The sequence below is a fragment of the Motacilla alba genome, chromosome 4, assembly GCF_015832195.1.
Source record: "Motacilla alba alba isolate MOTALB_02 chromosome 4, Motacilla_alba_V1.0_pri, whole genome shotgun sequence".
NCBI classification, from domain to species: Eukaryota; Metazoa; Chordata; class Aves; order Passeriformes; family Motacillidae; genus Motacilla; species Motacilla alba.
This window is the reverse complement of record NC_052019.1, coordinates 21,562,913-21,576,527: the sequence shown is the minus strand read 5'-3', so window position 1 is coordinate 21,576,527 and position 13,615 is coordinate 21,562,913. Positions and strand designations below refer to the sequence as shown.

The 13,615-nt window shown below is 34.7% G+C and overlaps 1 protein-coding gene across 3 annotated transcripts in view; it reads left to right on the top strand.

The window, feature by feature from the left end:
• ARAP2 (ArfGAP with RhoGAP domain, ankyrin repeat and PH domain 2) overlaps positions 1-9,769 on the top strand; it is a 123,096-nt gene extending 113,327 nt beyond the window's left edge. For all 3 annotated transcript variants that reach the window (XM_038135019.1, XM_038135018.1, XM_038135020.1), the window contains exon 33: positions 1,289-9,769. In XM_038135019.1, the coding sequence (XP_037990947.1) occupies positions 1,289-1,639 (351 nt within the window). In that variant the 3' untranslated portion in view covers positions 1,640-9,769. The remainder of the gene's footprint in view (positions 1-1,288) is intronic.
• The last annotated feature ends 3,846 nt before the right edge of the window (positions 9,770-13,615 follow it).

Genomic DNA, 13,615 nt, shown 5'->3' with positions numbered 1-13,615 from the left:
CTGATTTTTCCTTATCATTGGAAGCAGTTTTATTGTGTGTTAGTGAGATAAATGTGTAATACCAAAGGTTTGAAAGGCTCAATAATTGAGAATACTAATAACAAATAAAACCAAAACATTTTGGTTTTTTCTATACCACTTGTTGCACATGTGGATAGTGCATTTGAAATATGCATATTTCTCATATAGAATTATTTAATTGAAATAGAAATATATTGCTGTGTATCTGCAGTAAGTATTTGATTTTATTTCAAAATACAAGAAGCCTGAGGAATGAGGAAAAACCTTTTCTTTCAAGCAATCAAATAGCATACTGACTTAGAATAAGTCATACAAGAAAGGCCCAAACCATTCTATAATTCTGTATATATATATATAATGTTTGTTTTAACATATAGGAGGTATTAAGATTCCAAGGAACAAGTTGCTCATATGCTGTGGATGAATAACTCCATAAAAAAATGCAACTGAACAAGTCAAACAGAACAAGTTCCACACAGGAAATACAAAAAGACCCAAAGTCTCCCTCAGCTTTCTCTGCCTTCTGGTTGTCAAGAAAGATGGCACACATGAAAAAAGTATTCATGAAAAAATTATTCCAGCACCTAATTTTCCTTTAGAACTACCAGGGTTTTTCACAAAAGGACTGTTCTACCTACTGCTGCACCACCTGAGTAGCCAGAATACAATAATGCAAATTTAGATGCAGCATCTGGTTTACCTTTAATTTTCTACAGCTTAAGAACTTGAAAACAGCCCACCTATATGAAAATGGAAGAAGCCAGTCTTTATAACATATCAGTTAGTATTTAACAGCTGCTGAAAATTTTTATGTGATTGTTTAAAATTATCTCTCATCTATTGATGTTGCTCAATCATTGTATTATCAAAACTGTAATACACACAGTTGTATTAATTTCAGCAAACAATTTTTTGAGAGTCTTTAAGAGTATAGGGATCTGCTGTAACACGCTAAAATTTGTCTACTGTGATAGAATGAAAAATCAAATTGTGATTATACGAAAATAAATCTTCATGTCTTCATTGGCATGGTGCATGATTTATGCAAATTTATTTCAGAAGTATAGCTGATTGAGAATTTGCTCACAAAAAATGATAACTGAATAATAATATGACAATTGTAATTTAAGACTTTGCTGTCTGAGCACTTGAGTAAAATAATTTTTTTTCTTTAAAACTTACGTGATACTAATGAGCAAAAATTGCAATCTAAACATTTTTTTAATATGGTGTGAATGTACTTATTTCTCTTTGCTTGTTTGGTAAGAATATAGAACTACAAGCTGGAAAATCAAGATTTGGTGAACATCATGATAATGAACTTCTGGAAGAAAGAAAAAACTTGAAAGAAAAAGCATCTATTGTGGCACAATGTTTGGAAAGAAAGGAGGAGAAAGGGCGAAATCATGCAAAAACACATCGAAATTTGATTTCTGAGGATGATTCAGGCTCTGCGATGACCGAATTACACCAAATACCACATAAGACACTGAAGAAAAATAAAACCAAACCAAACAAAACTACTTTGGAACTAGATAGTAAATTGCCATCAGATGTGATTCAGGAACTAAATACAGTGCTGCAGAAGAACAGAGCACTTCATGAAACCTCCAGCTGATTTCCTAAGCCTGAAGTGCAATACTTGTATGTATATTCTTGTGTTAGATATGTATATATATATTTTTTGTGTGTATTTTCTGTTCAAAAGTAGTCTGTTTTGATGTATGTAGTTTGTACAGTGCAGAGGAAATAAGGAAATATAATTTGTTTATATGCAGCTATTGATTTTGTATATGTATATACCCCATGTTATAATTTTCGACTGAACTGGGAGAACTGATTATGTAAAACTCCTGAAGTTTGGAAGTTTTTCTGTGCAGTGCAAGGACACCAGGGTTTTGTCTATTTTGTTGTTGTTTGTTTCAGATTTTGTTTGATACAAGGATTCTAAGGACTGTCAAAAGCTTTTGCTGTAAATACTCTCTACCACCTTGTAAATTATGGAGAGATATTTTTAAAAGACAAGATATACTCTGAAATTCATGCTATTGGCCTGCAATGTTCCTAATTGTATAACACTATAAAAATTAGTGACATCTGATTTGAAATTGATTTTTGTTGGTTTTGTTGGTTTGTTTTTTTTAATTAGTGGGGGGTTTTTTAAGGAGAAAATTAGTATTTGCTTCCATAGAATTGTCCTCTGCCAAGGCATCGTGTGAAGGAATCAAAAGGGAGAGAAATGTAGTAGATGAGACAATGTATTAATTCTTGTTTCTTGAAACTGTGTCTCTAGGGTGTACATCTGATTATTGCATCTAAGTAATGAGATTATTGAGGAGGGGAAAAAAGTCCTCAAAGCAACGTCTAATGGGTATGTGAATTGGAAGAATAGCACTATCTCAGTGGGCTGAAGTACTTTTCTAAACAGGCCTTGCTCAGCTCAGGGTGACAAAGGCAGGCTTTTCTATTGCTCTTTGGATAGAGCTTGCTTGGTGCTAACAAAGTTGCTGACCTCTCATAAATATTTAGTATTTAAACAAGAAATTAATTCCTTTAAGAAAAAATGGTGCCCACACAAACAAATCAGAATGGTACCAACACAACAAGTGTTAAGAAGTGCCAAATCCTAAATGGAGGAAGAGATTTACCCCTCTCTTTCCCATGAGAACAAAGGTAATAGTTTGCAAGGACTAGCAAATGCTTGTCCTACAACTTTTCCTACTGTGGTTCTGAGTATGAAGGCTGGTCCCAGGGTTGAGAGAACAGCCTCATTTGCTGCCTTATGAGTATGTTGGTAGCAGTTCCTGAAGATAGTGATGTAGCACAGTACAACTACTTTGATTTTTAGGCCTAGAGTTCCTTAAATTTAAAATTCAGCATTGCTTTTCAAAACAAAACCTATTCAAGGAATGAAATTATTTTCAGTTGTTTTTTAGATTTTATCTTCACTTATCCCTTGAGACTGCTGATTTGACTTCGTTCCATAGCACCAGGATGGGCAGAAGGCACTGCTGTGCTCAGGCTGCTTTCAGGTGTTGTAGATGCTGTCTGGTTAAACAGTAGGACTGACAGACCTGAGCTCTCATGAGCTCACAAGGCACTTTGCTTCAAGGGAGTCATTAATAAAGGCATCTGCTTGTTTTTGCTGCTGTCCCTTTTGTGGCCTGACTAGTCACACTGCCACAGATTTTCACCAGCCTTTTAAGAACTTTCTGATGCCTTTAGTCTTGGATTGGAATTGGCCAGATCTCTTAGAGTAGGAGAGAGGAAGCACAGAAGCAGAAAGCTCACTTACTCCCTCTTCTGTTTTTGGTAGTCACAGGTGCCCTTACATTTCTCACATCATTAGCTTCTATTCTTGATTACATTGAGCAGCTTAATTGGAAAAATAATTTGTTTGATTGAAGAAATTAGACAAGTGACTCAAATAATGTATCTAGCAACTTTGCTAGGAAGCACAGAGAAAATGAGATCAAACTCAAATATTTTATAGTAGTATTTATTACTCTGGAATGTACTCTGGACAAAGCAAATCTAGTCTTTTAGACTTCACACCTACTTTATTTGACCAGTTGTTAAAACTGAAACAAGTTTGTTGCTTTTAATTTTCCCAGTGCGCTATTGACTGTTTTGCTACCTTCACTTTGTAACTGAGCCTCTTCTAATCATTGAGGCTCTGCTTCAAGGAAGCGTATCAGCCTGAACTCAAATTTTATTGATTAAAGCTGGTGCTTAATGTTAATAAACACATTCTTAAATGCTGATTTGAACTGGGGACCAATCCCAGCAGGAGAAATTGCTTTATTTTCTGTCAGGCTGGACATGAATGTACTATTTACAGTTGTACTTTTATTTGTAGATATTTCTCAGTATTGAGTTACGGTTCTTATATTGTTTATCTTTTTATTGGGACCTTAAGAATGACATTCACTTCACTGCTGAAATGATGCTTCATGCATCGTCTAAGCCACTACACTAATGGAATAAATGGAGCAGTGGAAGGGTTTTGTGCATTGGAGTGAATATATCCATGAAGAAAATTGTTTGTGTATTTTTATTGGTTCTGAGGACTACAGAAACATTTGTTCTATTTCAAAACCATGTCACAGGTAAAATATCTGTATAACTGCTGCTAACAGGCCATAAAAATCAAGAAGGTGTTTAATTAAATGTGTTTAAATTTGGCGTTGTATGTATTCATACACAAACATATTTATGTGCACATTCACAGAGGCACACTGAATGATGACAGTGTTAACACAAGTAAAGTTTATTTGGGGAAGTAGAAATTGAATTTGCAATTAATTATTTTAAATAGGTATCAAAGTTTTAACAAAACATCCGACACATTATTGTTGCACTACACTTTTCGGACTGATCTAAGACCTGCAGAATAAATGTGGTTTGTTGCAATATCTTAATGACTGCTGATTTTTGTTGTTCCTGTGCCGTGTTGAGGACTGGTAAAGTGTAATTTTTAGAGAATTACAATGGAATAAATGTTATTTCTCAGAACTAGGTGATAAATTTTTTCAGAAAAAAAAGCAGTAAGAATGTTAAAATAATAATAATCTGCGTCTGCCCATATGAAAGCTGTTGAATAAACTGGTAAGAGCTTACTTTCTCATCTGCCAAATGAAGTTAAATGGGAGACTGGTATTTTATGTATGGGCCTATAACAGTTAGAAGACTAAGATTAATATCTTAATAAATCTTAGTAAATCTCAGGTTCATCATTGCCTTGTTAAACTTTTATAATCATGATAGATAGGTGTAAAGTTGACATGTAACCATTGTTTTTGTTGTTAATATAATGCCCGTGTTCTGTTTGTGTGTGGGTTTTTTTCACATTTATTAGGATGGGTGAGGGAAGCAAGTGAAAACCCAAGAAGAATTCTTTTCTTTACTTGAGCTGGATATTGTCTGCTATTTTAGAATTTTTCTTCAAAACACATCTCTTTTCTGAGGTACTATTTTGGGATGCCAGTTCAAAAGAGCAGTTTGACTAATAGGTTTTGTGCCTCAGCAGAGACTGCCTTAGTGTGGGATCAGTTTCACCAGCTGGGATCTATAGAGTGTATTCATGCAGACCTTGCCTTTACTGTGTTACTGGGGTTGAGATGCAGTTTTTGCATTAAAAGGTTTTGCAAATGTTATCCGAGAATCTGTCCAGTGGGGAAAGGATATCCCCAAAGATTTCTTCAGTTAATGGGGAAGGCTTGGCCGTATCATTGATTTTTGTTTCTTCCTTGGGAAGAGCTCTGGGCTGTTCTGCCTAAGGCAAGTTGTTAGGATGCCTCCAGCTCTGTCTGCCAGAGGCACCCCTGGGGTGCCTTTTGCTGTCATGTATTGGGGGTAGTTTTAGACTGCTCTGGCAATACAGGGTTTAGCTGAGAGTAAAAGTTACAGGAATTTTATCTCACTGCTATGATTTTGCTCTCCCCTGATACAATGCTGGCACAGTTTGTGTTCCTATGAGTGCTGCCAGGTTTCCACCATCTCCACAGCTCAAATTCCAGATTAAGAAGTCTTAAGAAAAAATTTACTTGCTCTGCTGGGGTTGGGGTTGGTACCTGGCAGTAGTAAGGAAGTAAGGGGTGCATCTCTCACTGGCTATGACACTTTGTTATAGGCCCACTCTGTCATGTCACCTCTGATATTTATATCCTGTTTTCCAGTACAGTCTGTTTCAGTGGGAGAGTCAGCTATCAGACTTTGCTTGAATTTGAACTAGAATAGCTTCAGTTCTGCTTAAGTCCAAATGGAAACTAAAAAAAAAAAGAAAAAAAAGTACTGACTTGAGTCCCTCTTTGGAGCATAGAATGCTCTAAAAATTATTTTGATTTGGGCTACTTAAGAGAAATTTGTGAATTCAGTAAGTTACACTGGGAAAGCTGAACTATATATGGGTGAGGTAGAAACAGACTACCTTGATAGACAGATTGAATGTATTCCAATTTCAGTTGTTTGCAAAAATATGTACTAGCTCGCAAAGCTGAGCCTATTGTGGCAAGATTGCCTGGGAAGAGTCAGAATTCTCCAATACAGTATTCCTGCTTCTGAACCACTGGAGAGATTCTCTGTGCTGTCAAAAAATGGTGTATTTGTCAAACTCACTGTTTCTTGGGGTTAGACTGTTCTATGTAGAAAGGCAGAAAACCTCACAAATTTTTTTCAGTGGTTCACAGTCAGTTTGGAGATTACACTTTGCTTTACTTGAGACTCCATTGAAAATGGGATCCATCTGCAGCTCAGTTAAGGGGGAAAAAATCCTGCTATTTTAACTCTTATCACTGCTGTAGCTTAATGGTTTAATTATTGTCTTTGCTGAAATTTCTTTGAGAATATTCCTGTTATGCTTTGCCACTCATTTTTCACTAGAAATTCCTTATGATCTGTTGTACTGATGAGGAAGGAGGGTGTGGATGTTAATACCAAATAGACAACTGTATCTTCCTGCTTACCTGTACTTTCACTGCAGTTCAGAATTTTGCTTAGTCTACCTTATCTTTCTTGAGCTCTGCCTCTTTTTGCTCTAGACCCTGTTCTGTGTCTTAGACTCTGGAATATCCTAAACTTTAAGGTATCTTATATACACACTCCCACTCTGGTCTAATGTATGGTTCAAACTCTAGCCATTTCTGGTTAGATCCCGTGACATCTCTGAATATTTTTTTTGCCTCTGTTTGCAGATAGTACGTGCATTACGGTCAAGACCATCATGTCAGGGTTGCCTTAACCTTTTTTTTTAATTCCTCTTAAAGCTGTTCTCAGTGCCACCATAAAGAAAGGGATTTCACTGAAGTAACTGAGAGAAAGAGAGAGAGAGAGAGATGTTGGCCAATAGGTATTCCAAAGTTCTGTAACCCATTCTTATAAATGCCTCTGAAAATCTTCTTCATGCTTACATTTGTATTCCTCATCAATCAAAAGGCAAACTAAAGCAAATGTACACTCTTTGCCTTTTTAAATTATTTTAGTTCAGTTCCTTAATGATCCTATAATAATTGCTTGTGCCTGGTAATAGCACAGCTTCTTGCAAATTATACCTTTGGCTACATAAAGTGTTTTCTTTCAGAATTTAATTACATTGGTTTGTCCAGTACTGCAGACAGTTTTGGAACTAATAGGTTGAGGTTTGCTCTATGTATGAGTTTTATTACATTGTTTTCTCCCCATCCACATTTACAATATGTTTCATTTAAAAGCAGATAATTTCTTTGTATTTGACTATATTGGCTTTATATATCTATTTAAATTACAGCATGATTGAAATATCATTTCTTCATATAGATTGTAGCCATTAGCCTTTATTTATTTATTGTGTTTATTGTGTCCAGCACTTACATTTTCTTTCATATTGTCTCTTTTTCCCACTGTTTACTCATTCATTCTACATATTGGGACTGTTAAAGCTCATTAGATGATAAATATTTTAAACTGCATATAACAATTCTGTGGTCTTCCCAGGCTGTTACAGGTAGAACATTTTTCACATGAGAATCTTTACAGGCTTTTCTTCCAGAGGAAATCAGGTTTCATGAGAGATTACAGAACTTTGATGTAGGAGAATGTGTCTTTGAGTCTTGATTAAATCACTGAGTAGAACAAGACTACACTTTGTCCATAACCTGGAGACAGTAGGATTGGTTCCCTTTCTGTCACTTCTTGTTTTCATATAGTGCAGCTTGGACAGGTAAAGGAGTTTTGAAAATGTTTGCATAGGATCTGTTTTAAGAACTAGAACACAGAAAACTATATATAAAGCATCTCTAAAATAGCAATAAATCTGACTATTAGTTTAAGAAAGTTTCTGGGTTTACTCATTAAATAGCAAATGTGTTTTCACTGGTTTTTTCCTTCCAGGTTTTAGAGAAAAGTTCTCACTAGCTTGAGCTTTCTATGGATTTTCTGTATTAGTAACCAAGTCCAATTTAGAAAGTTTATTTCTCAAAACATAAATCTTGATACAAAAAAGTTAATAAAGGTATTTTTTTTTAAATGACTTTGTATTTAATTAAATTACCTTTCTTGCTTTCTTTAATGCTGGCTATATCATAGCAGCATTAACTTGTTTAGTTCTCTCTGAAGAGTATTTCTGGGATAAATGCATATTTTGTGATGATTATTGATCTTTTTTAATGTCAGTTATGAAAAAAATTAAAATGTTTTCCACCTATGACTGAATTGATAAAAAATGCAAGTTTACGTTATTGACCATGTACTCTTGGGGTTTGTAAAAATAACGTGACAGTATTATAAATAATAATATAGTAATATAAAATATTGCTATTGAGATTCAACAGCCCTGAATGTGTTGTTTACTTAAATAATGTGACCTTGATTGGTTACAGAGAATGATGAGAAATTAGTTACAGAAAATCTGATATTTCTGCAGTTAGTGTTAATTTATCTCAAGTTGAGTCTCTTGCAGCCATCTCCTCTTTCTCCAGAGTTCCTGGGTTTCAAGAAAAGATACTAGCTTAGAATTCAAAATGTAAAGCCATAAATTAATCTTGAAAATTCTATTACAAGAAAAAAATAAAACCACAAAACACCTACAACAAATAACCTTCCTCTTTACCATGTTTGCAAAAGCTTCCTTTATTGAATTATTTTTGAGAGCCATTTAATAAAACAGAGGGAGGACACCCAAGCTGAAATTCAAATCAGTTTTGCGGTAGATGGATGCTATTTGCCCTTAGAATAATTCTTTTTCCATCAGGTGGGTTATGGTGATCAAGCAAATGTTTCAAACTACTTGACTTGAGACCACAATTCAATGGCAAGATGTTGCACCTGTGTCTTGTTGAGGACCTCAAAGGTGAATGTTGTCTACATGCTTTCATCAAATTTTTATTTCAGTTATTGTAGATATCCTGAGGCAGTTCAAGGTAGTCAAATTTAGGACTTTGTATAATTCTCTTCCAGCCTGTGGACACTGTAGTTCTATAAAGAACATAGTGATTTTCCACTTTTGAGCAAGTGCTCTGACCTGTACCTGAGACTTGCACTCCTGAGCCACATCAAAAGCATATCTTATTAGTAAGTAGGTTTTCTTACAGTTTGTGGGTTTATTGTCACTTTGGACTTTTTGAGAGAGACTAATGAAGTCTATAGCCAAATAGATATTTATTTTTTTGTGGATCTAACCTAATTTCTTTTTTTGATATGAAATTTCTGAAATGACCATCCATGTTTTAATTGGACAAAGTTTTTTGTCCAGATTTTCATTAACTGTAACAGTGTTGAAATCTCCTTTTGCATGTTTACCTTAAATAGAACCTCCGTCCTCACAGATACTGGAGGTTTCGTTTTTTTGGCAAATCAGGCATGTCATACAGCCAGATGTTGGATCTCTGGGAGACATAACCTGGCATGTTTGAAGGTGTGTAACAAACCAGAAAATGTTAAATCATGCCATGTGTTACCTGTTGGTAACCTTTTTTGGTGATGCTCTTACATCACTTTGGTTTTCATACTAAAACTTTAATTACAATTAAAAAGTGATTCAAAGATATTTCACAAATCAACTAACATTATGCATTCAAATTTTACTTTCAAGTTTTTGTTTGGGCTTTTTAAGCAGGTACAGCACTCTTTTTTTTTTTCCTGATTGCACTAAGCCAAAGCAATGAATAGATAAGAAATGTTGTATGTACCTTATTTCACCCTAAGACTTCCATTTTCAATACCTTTAATTAAAAAAAAAAAAAAGGTTAAATAAAGAGTGGTCAAATTTTTTTTCTGGTGCACTCATGCTCCTTGTTATTATGAAGAGAATCTTTATCCTGGCCTGTTGTCAGCTGTTCAGAGATGAAAAATAAGTAGTAAAAAATTGAAGACAAGTCTGTTGCTTCCAAAAGTACAGTATGGTGTATGTTGCCTCTTTTTATTAATATTTTCAGCTTTAGCTTTTGATAGTCACTTTTCTATTCCCTAATGTATCATTAGTGAGATGAACACATAAAAGTGGATCCTTCCCTCGTGGCCTTACAGGACCCTATTATAAAATTGTAAACTCACCCTTCAAGATATCTCTTTGCAATTAATGAACTGTGAAAAGAAATTGCACAGTGAAAGAATGTAGCTGTATTTATGATTAGGTCTTAAACAGAAGGCCAGTTTATATGCTACTTGGATTTAAAAAATTACTTACTTTCTCCCACTATACTTTTATTACCAAGATAAAATGTCTAGTAGGCCAACAGGAGTAAGAATTCTGAATGCAAGCAAAATTATATAGGCTTTATTCTGAGTAAAAAAATGTCTCATGAACATTGCTATTTATATATTCCATTTTCAGACAATAACTGTAGTTTATGAAAAAGCTAGAGTTCACATCACCGTCTGCTTTCAGTAACAACTTTTGAACTAATGTGTAGACTAGAAACTGTTTTCTTTCCCTGAATCAGAACTTTTTGCCATGGATTTCTAGAAACAAACTGGATTTATATTTTAAAAGTATTTTTTAATTTGTTTCACAATCAGTTAACTCAATGGACAAGTAACGGAACCATGAGAAAGCTTTCCCATGAAGGCTGACACCTCTCCCATTCAGCATGCCAGACATTTTACACAATTGAGGAAAGAGACATGTTGCCACTTTTTATGTTCCTTTTTAAGACCAAATGCTTGTTCTTGTGTTCCCTGATATTTGTTTCCACTTTATTTTAAGTTGTGGAGCTCCAGTTTCTGGTGGAAGAGAAGAATTTCTCATCAGTTTATTTGGTGTTGCCCTAAACATTTACAGGTGAAGGAGTTGTGTTGCTTTAAAGAGGTTTCAGAATAAGGTGATCGATCAACTGGTTTGACAGCAATAAAAGTTCCCCAGGAAGCTGCATCTGCATCTTCAAGAAACAAGTAAGATCATCTCACTCTGATCTACAGTTTGATTCAGGCCCCCAAAGGCTAATGTCCAGCACATTAGGCATGGTATAATTGAACTGTTGAGAAGCAAAATATTAATGAACTGCCTTCCCTTTGGAAGTAATCTAGGTTTCTCATTACTAGCACTGCCAGCATTCTTGTTCTTAGTGTCTAATCGACGCTTAATGACTCTCTCTTGGTGTCTCTAATTTTCCATAATTAATGTGCATGTAAAATGAATCTTGTAAATAATGTGTGCTTATATACCACATGCTGAATAATGTAAGCAAGCTATTATAGGTTGCTTATTTTTGCCCCTTGTGGTCTCTGGATCTCTCAGCTTTGCATTAACTTGAAGCTGTGAGGGAAAAATCTACCAGGCATCTCACCTCATTGAGGCATAAAACCCAGAAACAATGAAAAAATTCTACAGAGAAAAGAGATCAAGTAGGTTCTTTTTGTTTGTTTTTTTGTTTGTTTTTCCACACCAAACCAGTCTAGTGAATAATAGATTGCAGGATTTTCAACTGATATGTATTAGACTGTTTTACAAATATGCATCTCTGAACTGATTCTGTTCTTAATATCTAAAAGTCTTGCAGATGGTCTTTGTGATTACTTACCAAGAGAAAAGTTGTCCACACTTGTAATATCTAGTGAAATTATGAAGTACAAACATTAAGTTTTATAGATTCTTCAAATTATATTGAGGGACTCTACCAAGCAGAATTTTTATTTTTCCAATTTTAAATATGATTTAAGGGCTGATTTTCCAGAAAATTAAATATCAGTTTCACTAGGCAGAGATTTGATTTAGAGAATCAAAATTTTCTTTTTATTTTTTATAACCTTTTGTACCAGTCTCTACTCAGCAGTGCAGAGTGCTGGCTTATTATTATTATTGTATTTGATAACTGTGATTAAAGAAATAAAGATTTTCTCACTTTATTATTTTACTGCTGTTATTTTGTATTTAATCCTGCTTCTCTTGTAAGCTTTACTGAGTTTAAAGAATTTTCAGTGAGATGGGTCAGGGAGTCTCAGCCCTCACAGAAAATAGATACCATAAGTGTCATCTTTTGACAGTTATGTTTTTAATAAGCTCTTTTCCAGCTGCTGCTTATAATATACAGTCTGTTTCATGGAAATCAAATAGAGTTTTCATTTTTGTGATTGAAGTTAGAAAGGGCTTGCTCATCAGAATTCTGTACCAGTTCTCTTTTTTTCATCTCATCATTTATCACCTGCCCTGGAAATTACATGAAGGTTGAATCTCGGTCCATGCAGCAATCTGGCAGCTAAGATGCCTTATTTTGATACATTTTTCCATGCAGATTCAAATAAAAATGAATTTTAAAGTAGAGAAAAAGTTAAATAAATATGAATTCAGCTTAATTTGAGGAAAACTTATGGGGTCCTGACTACAACAAAGCTGTCTGTAAGTGTAAATAAATGGCAGTCTCCTACTGTATGTTTACTACAAACTTGAAGAAAACAGTTGTTTAGCAGACTGGGGACACATACACTTTTGTGCTTGTATGTGTACATTTTTAATGGAAATATTTAGTCATGCACTTCTCTTTGCAGTTCATGATTTTTTTCTCTGATGGTAATGCCCCTTCTGCTGCTGTGAGTTGCTGTGCCTGTGTATATTAAATATATTTCGAAACTGCTGTCCAAGCCTTTTGGTTAAGCTGATAGCAGGTGTGCTGTTGAATTCAGGTGGATTGCATTGTCCAGGAATGCCAAGCTGACCTTTGCTACTCTGGCTCCATTTTTCCCTTTCTTCAGGCTCCCCCTACCCATGCTTCCTAGAATTACAGGGAGGGAGTTTCCATCAATCCCACTGACACATTTCTAGCGTCAGATTAAATTAGGACCTCTCTGTTCTACACAGACTGAGAAATGGTCGCACACCTCAGTTACCAAAACATTGGTGGGAACATTATGGGTTTCAAACACTAGTAGTGATATTTTTAAAACAGCAGTGCAGAGATGAGAGACAAATGCCTTCACTTTCTTTTTATAGTTTCTTGAAGTTCTTCACCAGAAAATGAGTCAAGATTGCAAACAATGTTTTTCATGCCATAGAGATTTTTGTTAATTTGTGGGTGACAGGGAGATAGAAAAAAAGTTGACCATCATTAATGCAGTAGTGGAGAAGAACTAAATATATTAACTGAAACACCACCACCCCCACACAAATTCCCCTGCCTGTAAAAAGCAGTGATTGTTCATGAAACATTGTAAAAGAATTTTGTCTCAGTTCTCCAGGAGTGTTAAGTCCTGTTTTAAGGTATTATAGAAGAATGTTTAATCAGTAGTCAGTAGTTGAACACAGCATTATTTCAGTAGTCTTTGAATTAGAAATTAATATTTAAAGTTTAATGAAAAAATATTTAAGTAGTTACCTAAAAGTTTGCATTTTCAGGCTAATTTCTTCAAAAATTTAAATTGGCACAGATCAAACCTTAAATCTAAGTGGAAGTCCAGTATCAGCATCATGTACCAAAGTGAAATCACATTTTTTATATACATATAAGTGTTAAATTCAAGTTCAACAACAAAAAAAATTTGTATCTTAATTTACAGAAAATTACCAGCATCCTATTAAAATCAATGTCAAGGGAAAATGGAATGGAATTCCTAGCTAAACCTTTTTTCTTAATCCCTGCAATGTAATTTGGAGACCTGGTGGTAAGTATTTGCAGATGGAATGTCGATA